At 51.0% G+C, this 14,166-nt stretch overlaps 1 protein-coding gene across 2 annotated transcripts in view; it reads left to right on the top strand.

The window, feature by feature from the left end:
* Positions 1–179: 179 nt before the first annotated feature.
* ZC3H18 (zinc finger CCCH-type containing 18) overlaps positions 180–14,166 on the top strand; it is a 43,169-nt gene continuing 29,182 nt past the window's right edge. The window contains exons 1-8 of one of the 2 annotated variants that reach the window (XM_032121902.1): positions 180–218; positions 649–731; positions 7,040–7,635; positions 10,325–10,409; positions 11,241–11,389; positions 11,805–11,897; positions 12,391–12,548; positions 13,981–14,013. In XM_032121902.1, the coding sequence (XP_031977793.1) occupies positions 7,054–7,635; positions 10,325–10,409; positions 11,241–11,389; positions 11,805–11,897; positions 12,391–12,548; positions 13,981–14,013 (1,100 nt within the window). In that variant the 5' untranslated portion in view covers positions 180–218; positions 649–731; positions 7,040–7,053. The remainder of the gene's footprint in view (positions 219–648; positions 732–7,039; positions 7,636–10,324; positions 10,410–11,240; positions 11,390–11,804; positions 11,898–12,390; positions 12,549–13,980; positions 14,014–14,166) is intronic. The other variant, XM_032121903.1, reaches the window with a different exon arrangement.

The raw sequence follows: 14,166 nt of genomic DNA, 5'->3' as shown, positions 1-14,166 counted from the left end.
CGGAGCGCGCGCGCTCCCCCCTCCCCTCCTCTCGCCTCGAGCCGGGGCCCGTCGCGAGCGGATGACGTCACGCCATGGCCGCCCTGCGCCGCCGCGAGTAGAGGCCGCTCCGCCGCCCCGTCCCGCGCTGCCGCCGCCGCCCCGCCGGCCCCCGCCGCCCCCGGCCCGCCCCCGCCGCGCCCCGCACCGCGCCGGGCCCCCGCCGCCCCCCGACACCGGTGAGCCGCCGCCCGCGCTGCCGCGGCCTAGCGCCGGAGAGGGGGGGGGGCGGGCCCGGGCCCGGCGGGAGGAGGGGGAGGGGGAAGCGCGGGGCGGGGGCGGCCCCGGGGAGGGGGGGAGAGGGGGAACCCCCCCGGGAGTGGCCCGGGATGGGGGACGGGGAGGGGAGGGGAGGGCACAGCGCTCCTTTAAAAGGGGGTCGGGGGCGGGGCGCGGGGAGCCTGGAGGGCGTTTGGGGATGGGAGAGTGGGGAAATCAATGAATTCCCCCCGTTTCTGTGGGGTAATGAATGGGAAGGGGCGGCCGCGGCTTTGGCGGGTGCCGTAGTTGTGGGTGGGTGTTGGGGACAGCCGGGTCTCATCGGGGGGCGTTGGGAGGGTGGGACAGAGCGCAGGGGTGCAGGTGGCTCTGACTGTGCCCTCTCCCCAGGCAGTGGGAACAGGGACAGCAACAGCAGCCGCGGCCCGGGGGGCACAGCAGGAGGAGCCCAGCCTGGCAGGAGACCCTCTGAGGTGAGGGGGACACGAGCTGGGGACCCCAGAGCAGCACGAGCTGCACGTGCGGGGGGGTCCTGACGTGGGTTTGGGGTTTGTCACCTGCAGGGTCAGTTCTGAGGTAGATTTGGGGTCCACCACCTGCAGGGTCAGTTCTGAGGTGAGTTTGGAGTCCATCACCTGCAGGGTCAGTTCTCAGGTGAGTTTGGGGTCCATCACCTGCAGGGTCAGTTCTCAGGTGAGTTTGGGGTCCATCACCTGTGGGGTCAGTTCTGAGGTAGATTTGGGGTCCACCACCTGCAGGGTCAGTTCTGAGGTAGACTTGGGGTCCACCACCTGCAGGGTCAGTTCTCAGGTGAGTTTGGGGTCCATCACCTGTGGGGTCAGTTCTGAGATAGATTTGGGGTCCATCACCTGTGGGGTCAGTTCTGAGATAGATTTGGGGTCCATCACGTGCGGGGTCAGTTCTGAGGTGGGTTTTTGATCCACCACCTGCAGGGTCAGTTCTGAGTTGGGTTTTTGATCCACCACCTGCAGGGTCAGTTCTGAGTTGGGTTTTTGATCCACCACCTGCAGGGTCAGTTCTGAGTTGGGTTTTTGGTCCATCACCTGCAGGGTCAGTTCTGAGTTGGGTTTTTGGTCCATCACCTGCAGGGTCAGTTCTCAGGTGAGTCTCCTCAGAGCTGTAGCAAGAACAGCACCTCCAGGGTGTGAATTCTTTCTTTCTGAGGTTTACCTGGATTCAGGAAAAGCATCCCAGTTTATCAGGACAGCTCTTTGCCAAACTGCTGATCCAAAATCATTCTTTTGGGTGGGATTATCCCCAAATCCTGCAGGTTCAGGTATAACCCTGCTGGTTGTCTCTTCCTGAGGCCCTGAGAGCTCACACTCAGCATTTGCTGGGGGACAGCTGCAGGAGGAGCAGTAGGAAAATCAGCTGTGCTGGGAAAACAAACTCCAGCTGCTTTTCCCTTCAGGTTTCCAGTACAAAGCCATGGGGAACATTCTCCACGGGAGCTCTCCGAGCTCCTCTTCATCCCAAGCTCCTGGAAATGCCTCTCACCAACAAACTGATCCCACAAGGCAGCTGAGTTTGGGGCATTAAAGGGTTCCCTGAGAGCTGCTGAATTTCCAGGGCATCCTCCACTTCGGAGCTCCCTCTGGATGGCAGAGAAATGAGGATTTTGGTTAATTAACCCTGTTAACCACTGGAATTCCAATCAGGGCAGGGCTGCACACGAGTTCATCCTTTCAGTGTTCCTTGTTCCCCCTTTCCTGGATCCTGAGGTATTTTATTTCCTTCTCCTGCTGTCTCTGCTCTTCCCTGTTTTTCCGCGTGTTGGTTCCTGCCCTTTGTTTCTGCTTGGCCTCTGTTTTTGCAGTTCTTTGTTCCCTAAATCTTTCTGTGCTGCCTTTCTCTCCTCACCTGTCCTGTCAGCACTATTCCCATTCTCTCTCCTCAGCTCCCTCATTGTTCCTGGCTGCACTTAGACCCTGCTCCAGAACTTTTCTGCTCTGCTTTAACCCCTGGATTGCATGGAGCTGATTCACAGGGACATTTTCACGTTGCATGGAGCTGTTTGCCCTTTAGGAAGTGGATTTTTTCCTTTTATCCCAAAGATTTCAGCCTGAAGGAAGGAACTTCCTCTCTCTTCTTTCCTTCCCACCTGTCCTGTGACCTCCCCCAGGGCTGTGAGTGGGACAAAAGTTGGGAATGCGCTTGGTTCTTGATATCCATGAAAATTTGTAGGATTTTAAGGCTCTGCCAAGCTCCCGGTTTTTATAGGTACTCAGTTCCTGGCTGGAATTCCTTCCTTCTTCATTTTGCACCTTTTGGTGCTGTTTAATTAACAAAAGAGGGGAAGTTGGGCCTGATTTTGCAAAAGGAGCTGCTGGGTAAGAAGAATTCCTGCTCTGACTCCTCTGGCCTTGGACAAATCAACTGACAAAAGTGTGAGGTTCAGGATATTATTTAAAATGTGTCCTGGGATTCCCTGGCGAGGTGGAAGTGGAGTTTTAAAAACAGCTTAAGTAGCAAAGGGCTTTTCTCTCCCTGCCTTCAGGCTGTGCCAAGGCTGCTTGATCTCGGTGCTTTAAGTTAAAAAAATCTTGGGTGTCGTTAAGCTTTGATAAGAATGTGTTATAAAGGAAGTGAAGCAGCTGAATTTAAATTTCTGTAGCATCTCCACAATTTTCTCCCCCTCTTTTTAGGGGGGGAAATGTGTAATTTTAAGTGTTTCCAGCAAGGCTCGGAGGCTTCACTGGGAATAAATTGGCTCCTTCCTGGTGCATCCAGTGCAGGTGAGGATGGCCAGATAGGAGGAGCATCTCTGCCATGGAACACTGATAAATTAAGGAGCAGTTCATGCTTCATTCCCTAATTTGAAATATTCCAGAGCTGGGAAACTTCCGAGTCACTGATGTGAACTGAAAGCTCTTCTTTCCTAACTCAAAAACACGATTAAACCCCAGCTGGGTTGCTGAGGAGTTTTCCCCACTTTCTGTGTTCGTGGGATGCCTGATCCTGCTGGATGCAGCACTGGCAGGGACAGAATCCAGAGGGAACAACTGGAGGGAAAGGCTGGCTCCACCTGTGGGGCCAGCAGTGCCATCTGCTCCCCCCAGGGAGCAATTCTGCTGCCACATCCTCAGCTCCTTCCCCAACAGCGTGTGACCTGCTTTGAAGAGGCTTTCAGCTCACTGAGGCGTGCCCAAGTCATTCCAAAACCAGGGAAAAAGACACTTCGTTTTTTGCCTGAAAATGCCCCTTATTTAGTGCATTTACTCCTAAACCTCCCCGTGGAAGGGCTGTCCCAGCTTGTTTAGCCTGGAACCAGCAGAGGTTTGTGAGCCTGCATGGAATTCCCAGTGCCCTGTGCTGCTCCAGGCTGCCTCAGCCATGCAGGAAAGGAACATTTGACACACTTTGAGCAAACAGAGGCAGTTTTGGAACAGAAATAGTTGTGCAGCTGGGACCAAAGGCAGCTTTGCCTGAATTTTCAAGATTTTTTTCAAAGATAAAAGGCTGCTCAGTGAGAAGCATTCATACATCCCTGCTTCTTGCCTGAGCTGCAAGTCAAACAAGCTTATCTGGGGCTTAGGAGTTAATTTTTTGCTTTTATAACTGGTTGTGAATCAGGAAGAAACTGGCTTAGTTTTAAGGCACAAAAAAAGGCCAAGTTTAAGGTGAGGGAGGGATGAAACCTGGGGGTTTCTGCTCTGCCACTTAGGTCGCTGTTGCTTGATTTTAAATACTTCCATGTAGTCACTTTTCTCAGGTTTTTGTGATATTTGCCTTTATGTTTCACTAAAGGGCAGCAGAAGGCAATTTTTAAAAGCCCCAAATGTATAAAACCCCAAAACAACCCCTAAAAAAACACCTCAAAAAGATCCAAAACCTTTCAGGATTTGGGATAAATTGTGATTTGCAGATTTAAAAAGCCTCCTCAGAAAAACCTCTCACAATTCCAGAGGTTTGGGATAAATTGTGATTTGCAGATTAAAAACCATCTAAAAAAAAAAAAAAAAACCCAAACCCTTGCAGAATTCGACAGATTTGGAATAAATTGATTTTCAGGTTTTTTTAAGACAACACTTACAACTGGAATTAAACTTGCTGTCCTGTTTTATCATTAGGCAGTTTTCCTTTTAATTTCCACCTCCCAGGTTTCTTTTCCTGCTGCTGATTTTACCTTTGGCCATCTGGGCTTTGTTTTGGGGCATTTCCACACAGGGTAAGATTGCTGCCAAAATCTGCCTTTGTTGGTTTTGGGGAATCTCAGAGCAACAGCCCAATGCCTGAATCCAAGCAAATACACCCCAAAAACCCCTCTTTGCCTGGATTCTGTGAACTCTTCTCACTTGGGGCATCATTTATTGCATTTCTTATCATTTCTGCTGATGGAAATTAATAGGAAATTATTACAACTGCTGGATGCTCTGGATTTTTATAAGAGCTTTAATAGCTGCTGTGGAGGTCAGTGTTTTATATTCTTCCCCATCAGAACATATTTGTTTCCTCACATCCCTCTGAAGGTCTCTGTGTCAAACACAAAAAGCCATTTGCTTCACTTAAATACCTTTTTTCCTTTTTTTTGGTGCTGCTTATTTGCAAGGAATCAAGAAACAAATTTCCTGAGTCCACGTGCCCCTGGCAGCTTTTCTATTTGTGGTGGCCTCTCTGGGCTGACCTCTGTGTTCACACAAAGTCACTTCTCAGGCACTTGGGCAATTAAAATCCCCGCTCTGAGCTGGCTCTCAAAGCCAATAACAATTGGTGCAGGAATTTATGAGCTCAGCACCAGGCTTGATGTGCTCAATAAGGAGATAATTTGCTTCAGATCCATCCTGGGATCGCAGCCGTTGTCACCAGGAGGCAACTTCTGCCTTTTCATTTTGGGTTTGACTTTGTCAGGGGAGTCAGAACTTTGCTGGTGAGCAGGAACCAACTTCAGACGTGCAGAGGAGCTGGGAGGGAGCTCGAAATGTGGATTTTCTGCTGCTCTGGGCCCTCCTGATGTTGAGATCATCTCGTGTTTATCAATTAGCTGATATCAGCAGGGCTCTGAGGCCTTGGGGAGAGCACAGTCAGTCCTCAAACACAGCTTAAGGTGCTTCTGGGAGTGGTTTGAATTTATTTTCTGGTTTTAACTCCTCTGCAGACCTCCCACAGTATAAGCAGCAGCATTTTCTGAAGGGGGACTTTGATCTTCAGAGTTTGCAGCAAATCTTGTTCATTACCAAAAGATTTTGGGGGTTCAGGTGCTGGGGAGGCTCAGTTTGCTTTGGTTGGAGGAGGCTTTGGTGTGTCTGTGGTGGCTCTTTGATGGGAAATCACCTTCCCTGTGCAAAACCAGTGGGAGAAACAGGGAAAAGTGTCAGGAAAAGGTGAAGGAGCAGCTTCATAAAAGTTTAATAAACTCTGATTTCCTGATGGATCGCTGGGTGTGGTTAAAGCAGCAACCAGAGTCTGACATTTGTAGCATTTCTGCTCCAAGGATTTTAAAAATAACAGGTGAAACTCTGACTGTTTATGTTTTTGTGGCAGCACTAAATGAACCTGCAGAGAGCAGCTGGAATAAAACATGGGACCCATTAAAATGAAGATGAGTTGTAATTCCACAGCTCTTCTTTAGGGTTTTTAGAGCTTTTGCGTGGATGTGAAGCAGTCACCTGCCTAGGAAGGGCCAGCTCAGCCAGTTCCAGTCAGGCAGGTCTGTAATTTATGGGGTTTTTGTTTCTGGAGTAAAATAAATAAATGTATGGCTTAGGTTTCTTTCCCTGCTTTGCACCCTGCCCTTTTCTGTTGTATTTATTGGATTTATTCTCGGCAGACTTGGGATTTTTAACATCTCCCAAGCACATATTTAGACATCTTCTAGAAAAGTCTCAGTGCAGGCAGCTGGATCTGCTGCTTTGAAGGAATTTGGGGTCTTTACTGAGGGTTCTGCCCTGCTCAGGTGAGACCCCACCTGCAGAGCTGCCCCAGCCCCAGAAGGACCTGGAGCTGTGGAGAGTCCAGAGGAGGCACCAGGATGAGCAGAGGGATGGAGCAGCTCTGCTGGCAGGACAGGCTGGGAGAGCTGGGATTGTTCAGCCTGGAGAGGAGAAGCTTTGGGGTGACCTCAGTGTGGCCTTGCAGGGCCTGAAGGAGCTACAGGAAAGATGGAGAAGGGATTGGACAAGGGCCTGGAGTGACAGGACAAGGGGGAATGGCCTTAGGCTGAAGGAATGCAGGGTTAGATGGGACATTGGGAAGGAATTCCTGGCTAGGAGGCTGGGGAGGCCCTGGCACAGGGTGCCCAGAGCAGCTGTGGGTGCCCCTGGATCCCTGGCAGTGTCCAAGGCCAGGTTGGACAGGGCTTGGAGCAGCCTGGGACAGTGGAAGGTGTCCCTGCCATGGCAGGGGATGATTTTTAACCCCAACCATTCTGGGATTCTGTGAAATTCCACCTCAGGCTCTGTCATTGCCTGTGAAGGGTGGCACACGCCAGTCTGGGACAATACTGAAACCTGTTCTTTGTGCAGTTCAGACTCTGTGTTTCCCTCTTGAAGGATCTCTGAGGAGCCATATTCCTGAGCTCATGGAATCCCAGATGGATTGGGTTGGAGGGGACCTTAAAGCTCCTCTCATTCCGAACCTCTGCCATGGGCACCGATGCCACGCATTGGATTGGGTTCCTCAGGGCCCCATCCAGCCTTGGCTTCCCAGGAATTCAAACAGCCTTTCTTTAGGAGGCCTTTGCACAGGAGAACAAGTCCTTCAGGGTGAGCATTCCCTGATTTCCCAGTTTGCTGCCATAACCAGAGCTCTTCTCTCCCTGCAGACTCTCAGGTACTGATGGACGTTTCCGACAGCCCGGAGCGAAACCCCTGCTCTCCTGAGGAAGAGGACCAGCAGCTTTCCGATGAGGAGGTCCTGAAGGAGAGCGGCTCAGACCGGGAACTCGATGGAGAGGGTGGCCAGGGGAGCCTCCTGGGCGAGGAGGAGGATGCAGTCAGGGCCCTGAGCCGGGGGGAAGAGGAGAACCACTCGGATGAGGAGGATCGGCTGAGCGAGGCCAAGTCCCAGGAATCCGACACCAACGAGCAGAGCGTGGAGCTGAAGAGCCCCCAGCCCCGCAAGGGAGAGGAGGAAGACAGGACAAATGACCTGGAAGTGTCCTCTGTCACCAGGGAGCTGGATGAGCACGAGCTGGACTATGATGAGGAGGTTCCCGAGGAACCCAGTGCTGCTGCTGCAGAGGAGGATGGGGAGAAAGCTGCTGGGGAGGATGACGAGGAAGAGGAGAAAGGAGATGATGCCCCTGAAGATGAGAAGAAGTCCAGCAGCAAAAGTGATGATGAGAAGGACGGGCAGGATCCCCTCAAGGAGAAGAAGAAAGAAGAGGATGATGGAGAAATCGACGATGGAGAAATCGATGTAAGTAGGAGGTGGGCAGAGCCCTGTGGGGGTTCAGAGCTGCTTGCCTCTCCCATTGCAGTTCCTTCCTCCTCCTCCTCCTCCTCCTGATGGGAATATCCGTGTCCCCAGTGTGCAAGGAACACCCTTTTTCCTGGAGGTAAGGCCGCAGCATGGGGCAGGCCCTGATCTCAGGGCTTGGGGCCCCTGGCGCCACACGCCGAACCAAAGCTTTGTCCCAGAGCCATCCCAAATGAGCTTTGTTCCCTCTCAATATGGGAAGGCTCCAGTGCTCCACTGCTCCCGGAGGACTTGGGAGTGATGCTGACAGCAAATCCCATGGATTGGGTGTCCAGGAGCTGCTCAGATTGAGGGGCTGGTGCTGGAGGGTGGTTGTGCTCAGCAGGTGGGGAACCCTGATCCTCAGCTGTTTGTGGGGCTCCAGCAGCATCTGGATGCGTGGAAGGGGAACGGAAGGCGCTGGGATTTCTGGAAAATGCCCAAGGCATGGTTTGAAGGTGGGGTCAGGGATGTGCAGAGTTTCACAGCCAAGATACTCAGAAAAATCAAAAGTGGGCTTTAGTTGCAGTGGGGATTAGGGAAAATATCATCTTTATCCCTGTTTGTGTGCAGCAGGGAGCTCTGCAGAGCAGCAGCTGTTTCGTGCAGCTTGATGGCAATTTCCCTCCTTTTTCATGGAGAAAACAGGGCAAAGTAATTCCAGGAAAAGCCCTCCCGTGGGCTCCTGGTCTGGAATTGTATCCCAGCAGTGGGAGTGTAAAGCACTGCCAAGAGAAATTGCTGGTGCAGAGCACCTGGGCTGGCTCCCCATTCATTCCACAGTCCCACCTGCCCAGCTGGGCTGCGTGCTGGGAATATCCTGGGAATATCCTGGGAATGTGCAGGGAAGCACTGGAGTGTGGGTGGGGTCGCTGGTGGGGCTCCTCAGCTGAGGAGGGGAGGTGCTGTGTCCTTGCAGGCCCCGTTTCTGTGGATCTGACCTGGCCACAGGACCCTGGGAAGCTGCTGGAGCCTCCCTGGACAGACCCTCCTCGCTTTTTATTAAAGAATCGTATTTTGTGTGGTTTTTACTCTTCATAGTTCATTGACAAGTTTAATTGCTTTAAAAAATGACGCCGTTTTTCTTCCTTGTCCCCATCCTGGCAGGTGATTGTGTTCAACACGTGTTTTCCAAAGGTTTTGTGTATTCCTGAATCAGTGAGAAGGAATTCCAGCACGTTATGGGGCACAAAAAAATTCCTGGAGCCCCGACTCCGTGCCTGCTCCTTGATTAAAATATGAATGCTCTCCTTTGGAGCCTGAGGCATTCTTGGGAGCTCTCCTTACAAAGCAGGAGATGAATCTGTACTCTGGTTTTCATACATTAACTCATAACAGCATTCCCAGCTGCCTGATTCCAAGGAGACCTCACAGAAATAAATACTTCCCCCTTTGTTCCAGACTTCACACAGTTCTTTTGAAAGCAGCAGCGTGGAGCTGGTTCTTCCATTCAGGCAGCACTGAAAGCCAGCCCCAGCTTTGGGGAAAACTTCAATCTCTGCATTTTCTTCTGCTTTCAGGAGGGGAATATTAATGCAAATTTTAATTGGAATATGAGTGTAGGCTTTTAAATCCCTTGCTGTTGAGGGGAGCTCTCCCTGTCTGGCTCAGGAATGCAGCAGGAGAGGCTCTTAACCCTCCTCTCTGTTGCTCCTTTGTTTGTCTACAGCCCAGTGATGGCTTTTTCCTTCTTTCCAGCTGCTAAATGGATCAAAGGAGAGAATTTTCCTCATCTTTTCCACCCAGAAAAGCGCTGCTGCCAGGCAGAGGGGAGGCCCATCCAGATGCTCCCTCTTCACGTGTTTCGTGTGCTGGAAATAGGGAAATGGAGGCAGAGAGAGGGAAAACCAGGATGGTTTTTAGGATACAATCCTGGTTTCCTGGCCACATTCCTGTGACAACTCCCTGGTCGTTTGTACCTTCTGCATCCCCAGCTCCTTTCAGCTCCTTTTGGCTTTCCAGGTGCAGCCTAACAAAGCCAGGGAAGGTTGGAGTTTTTTTTCCCTGGAAAACAAAAGCAAACGCTGGTGCTTGAAAGTTCCAATAACTTTTCTTCTGGAGGTGTTTCCTGGCTGTTCTTTCTTAATCTTGGAGCAACCTCCAGCTCCCAGAATTTATTCCTGGGGCTGCAGTCCCTGGGGAGGATGCAGAGTTTTGTTGGAGCTGGTTCCCAGCTCCTGTGTGGAGCTGAGGAGTAGAAGGGAAGGAGTTGCTGGAGAAGATATGCTGGACTTACCCTGAAAAGTTCATTTGTGAGATTGTCCCTGGAGAGGAGCTTTGGACGAGGGTATGGAGTGATAGAACGAGGTGGAACTGGCAGGATTATGTGGGATATTGGAAAGAAATTCCTCCCTGTGAGGATGGGGAGGCCCCTGGATCCCTGGAAGTGTCCAAGGCCAGGCTGGACGGGGCTTGGAGCAGCCTGGGACAGTGGAAGGTGCTTTCACAGCCACCTGGAGTCTCCCATCTCCCTGTTGGTAGCAGCACCTTGTGGAGGTGCCCTGGGGTGTTCCTTGTGACCTGCCCTTGTTGGTCTCCCATGGTTTTGCCCCAGCGTGGTTCTCAGTGACTGACTTGGAGCAGATTGGGAAGTGTCAGGTCCTGCAGGGAATGCCCCATGTGAAATGTCAGCTCTGTCTGTCTGTTCCAGGATGATGACTTGGAGGAAGGGGAAGTTAAAGACCCCAACGACAGGAAAGTGAGGCCACGGCCCACCTGCCGCTTCTTCATGAAAGGTAACCACACTCTGGGGCGTGGGAGGAGCCAAAGGTGCTGCAATTGGCCTTGCTTGGGGATTTTTTTTTCCCCATTAAGCTGCTGTTACATGATAAACTCTGCCCCAGGCGTCCTCAGTGTCACCTTCCTGTTTCTTGGTGGCCAAAGCTGAATCTTCATGGAGCCACTACACAAAAAGGGCTTTGCCCTCAGCGTGGTGAGCCTGGAGGAGGCAGATAGCGGGAAACTTGCAGGGGTTTTTGGAATAAAACAGAGCAACTGTGGCTGCTCCTGGATCCCTGGAAGTGCCCAAGGCCGGGTTGGATGGGGTTTGGAGCACCCTGGGATGGTGGAAGGTGTCAGGGTTGGAACTGGATGAGCTTTAAGGCCCTTCCAGCCCAAACCATTCCATGATCGTGCTCCCCGCCTCACCACTGGTTATTTGGGATGCACCATGGTGCTTGCTGTGCTCTCAGGTTTCCTGTGAAAGGCAAAGCTCCTAATTGGAAATGTTTGTCATTAACTAATGAGGAGCTCACAGGCTTATTCTGCCTTTAATTAACACTGTGTGTCCATCCCTCCCTTCTCCCCACTGGAATAAGGTTCTGGTCCATTGATCCATCTGTGCCTGGATGTGTTTGTCCCCTCTGGCAGGTGGAGGGTGACGAGTGTCTCTCCATGTGTGTGAAACAGCTAAATCCCAGCCAGGCTGGAGAGGAGAAAAGTCAAACACCTCAAACAACAAAATCCTTGATGGATTTTCAATGCTTGATGGGGTTTTTTGTGGTTGTGGGGCTGAAGTGCTGCTTGCTGATGGGAAACAGGGATCTAACAGCTGTGTGTTCCCACAGGACACTGCACCTGGGGCATGAACTGTCGCTTTATCCACCCTGGAGTGAACGACAAAGGAAATTACTCCTTGATCTCCAAACCCGAGCCCTTCTCCCCCAACGGTGCCCCTCCCATCGGCCCTCACCCGCTGATGCCAGCCAACCCCTGGGTATGGAATCTCTTCTGTGCATTTCTGGCTTCTGCAGCACCCTCCCCATCCCTGGAAGTGTTCCAAGTGGGGTTGGACAGGACTTGAAGAACCTGGTCTAGTGGAAAGTGTCCCTTCCAGTGGAACAAGATGAGCTTCAAGGTTCCTTCCAACCCAAACTGTTCCACCATTCTGTGATCTTTCTCCTTTTTTTTTTGTTTCGAGCTAATGCCTCAGCAAAATTCAATCCACGACTGGCTGTGTGATTTTTAGATGGTGCTCTTGGAGTTGCCAGCAGAGGGGGGTAATTTTCCATGGTTTCCCGGCTTCCATCGTGCTGAGGCATCTCTGGAGATTCTCTGAGGTAGCTTTACAAAGCATGGCTTTGCTGTTTAAAACTAACTCAAGTGTCTTCTCCTTCTCACCTTTCCAACAGGGAGGGCCAGTGGTTGATGAAATCTTACCTCCACCTCCTCCAGACCCTCCAACAGAAAGTGCCTGGGAGAGGGGACTCCGGCACGCTAAGGAGGTAAATTCCTTCCTCAGGGAGCTGCAGGCTGGCTCCAAAATCCACTGGAAAAGCTCCTTTTGGAGCATGTGGGCCTTGCTCTCTCCCTTCCCCTTTTGCCTTTTAACCTATTAATTATGTTTTGTTGTACATCACAGTTGTTAGACAGCCAAGAGGAGCTCAAATCCAGCTCTGGGGGGTTTTATATTTTAGAAATAGTGGGAATTTGTGGCCCTCAAGTCCAGCCCTCCACAAAGCAAAGCTTTAAGCTGATCCAATTTCCCTCACTTCAGAACCAGTTTCTCCAGTTCATGCAATCACTTCAGGGGGGAAGCTTCTGTTCCCTGCTGTTCTGAGCTGCTGGAATAGGGAATTAATCAGGGAAAGTCCAGCATCCTGCTCCTTCTGAGGTGCTTGAGCTGCCGGCATTCTCCCGAGGGCAGGATTTTTAACATTGCAGTTTCTCCCCACGCCGGGAACGTTCTCTCCTCACGCTGTTTTTGTGTTCTGACAGGTATTGAAAAAGGCAACTATGAGGAAAGAGCAGGAGCCTGACTTTGAGGAGAAAAGATTCACTGTGACCATTGGCGAGGACGAGCGGGAGTTCGACAAGGAGAACGAGTTTTTCCGCGACTGGAATTACCGCATCACCAGAGACGTCCGGGACCCAGCGTAAGAGGCACTCTTGGGTTTGCTCCAGGGATTCCTGGGTGGGAATGCAGTGCAGTGAGGCTGGCTGGGGTTCACCTGCCCCTCCAGACTGAGAGAACATCACCTCCAAACATGGCAACAGCTTCCATTAAGCGGGAAGTTAAAAACTTGAGCCGCCTCCGCTCGCTCCAGTTCAACCCCACCTCCTTTAACCCTTCCTGCCTCCAGCAAACCTTGGAATTCTGCTCCCCTCACGGGCCCTCTCCAGCTCTGCATTGCCTCCCTCACACCAGTGCATTCTTCCAGCTTTTTTTCCCTCTTTTTTTCCCTACCCCAACCGTGAGAATTTAAAGCCATTCAAGCTGAGGCTGCAAAGTTGGAGCGTGCTCAGCCCCGGCCGGGGGTTCCTTTGCGCTGCTGCAGCAACTGGTTTCAGCAAACACCTTAACTGGTCCCAGTTAAACTGGGCAGTGGGCAGAAGCAAAGCTGGTACCTGGCCACAACAGGCACCCTGAATTTAAGTGTTCGGGTGATTGGGGTTTTAAGGTAAAATTTGAAGTGTTGGAGACCTCAAACCCAGCTCTGGGGAATTGTTTGGTAGTTCTCAAGGCAAGAGAAGGAATGGGAAGAGAATTTTTGGGGAAGAGGCTTGTGTTCTGCAGGGATGCAGGTGGATTTGTGCCTCCGTGCTTGTGCATCCTCTGTTCTTCCTACAGATTATGGAATTATTTCCACTCCCAGAGGGTTTGCAAGGCTTAGTTCTGTTCATTTTAGAGTGGATGAATTACAAAAAACCTCTGGAAAGGAGCAGATGAAGCTTTTGTTCAATATCCTTTGATTGCTCTGGAGTGCAGTTCCTTTCCCTAATTTAAAAAACCCCTGTCCTCAGTTCTGCAGCCTGAAAGAAAAGCATTTTCTACAATATTAATATTTTCCAGAGTTTAATTAGCTCTGGATCTTGGCCTTGTGTTCCTCTGAGAGGCACCTGGGGTTTATCCCCAATGTTCTGGGGACTGTTCATACATTACCTTTATTTTATGACTGTCTATAAAATCCACCAGCAGCGTTTTGGGCCTGTCTGATGTAAGAATTGTTAAGAACAGGCCTGGTTTTCATACAGTCCAGAAAAAAATGTGTTGCACATTGCCCATGTTAAACAGAAGTCATCCAACAAGTGAAATTCCTGAAAATTCACGGATGTGTGAGCAGACTGTGCCATTAAAATATCTCCATTGTGTGTGAAGGGAAAAGTTATGAATCTGCTGCTGTAAACTCTAGAAAATGCTGATTTTCCTGCCCTACACACAATTTATTGCCCAGTTGGACACCTTGCAGCCAAGTGAGCCCTGGAAGTGCAGCTGGGATGTGGAAAATGCTTTCAGCACTGTCTTGTGACCTATGGAGTTGTCTCAGTAGTTCATGAATCCCTTTTTCTTTTTTTGAATAACTATAGGGAGGTGGACATCAAAGAAAACATTAACTATGGGTAAGCAGGTCTTTGATTCCAGTACTGTTGCAACTGTAAGAAAATATTCCTTTTCCTTTTTTTCCATTGCACTTCCTCAAACTTCCGAGGCCACAGACCGACCAGTGTCCCCCCAGCAGTTGGCTCAGTGGATATATTGGATTACTTTTGGGG

The sequence above is a fragment of the Corvus moneduloides genome, chromosome 12, assembly GCF_009650955.1.
Source record: "Corvus moneduloides isolate bCorMon1 chromosome 12, bCorMon1.pri, whole genome shotgun sequence".
NCBI lineage: Eukaryota > Metazoa > Chordata > Aves > Passeriformes > Corvidae > Corvus > Corvus moneduloides.
The sequence above is the reverse complement of the archived record's forward strand: the minus strand, read 5'-3'. Positions and strand labels throughout refer to the sequence as shown.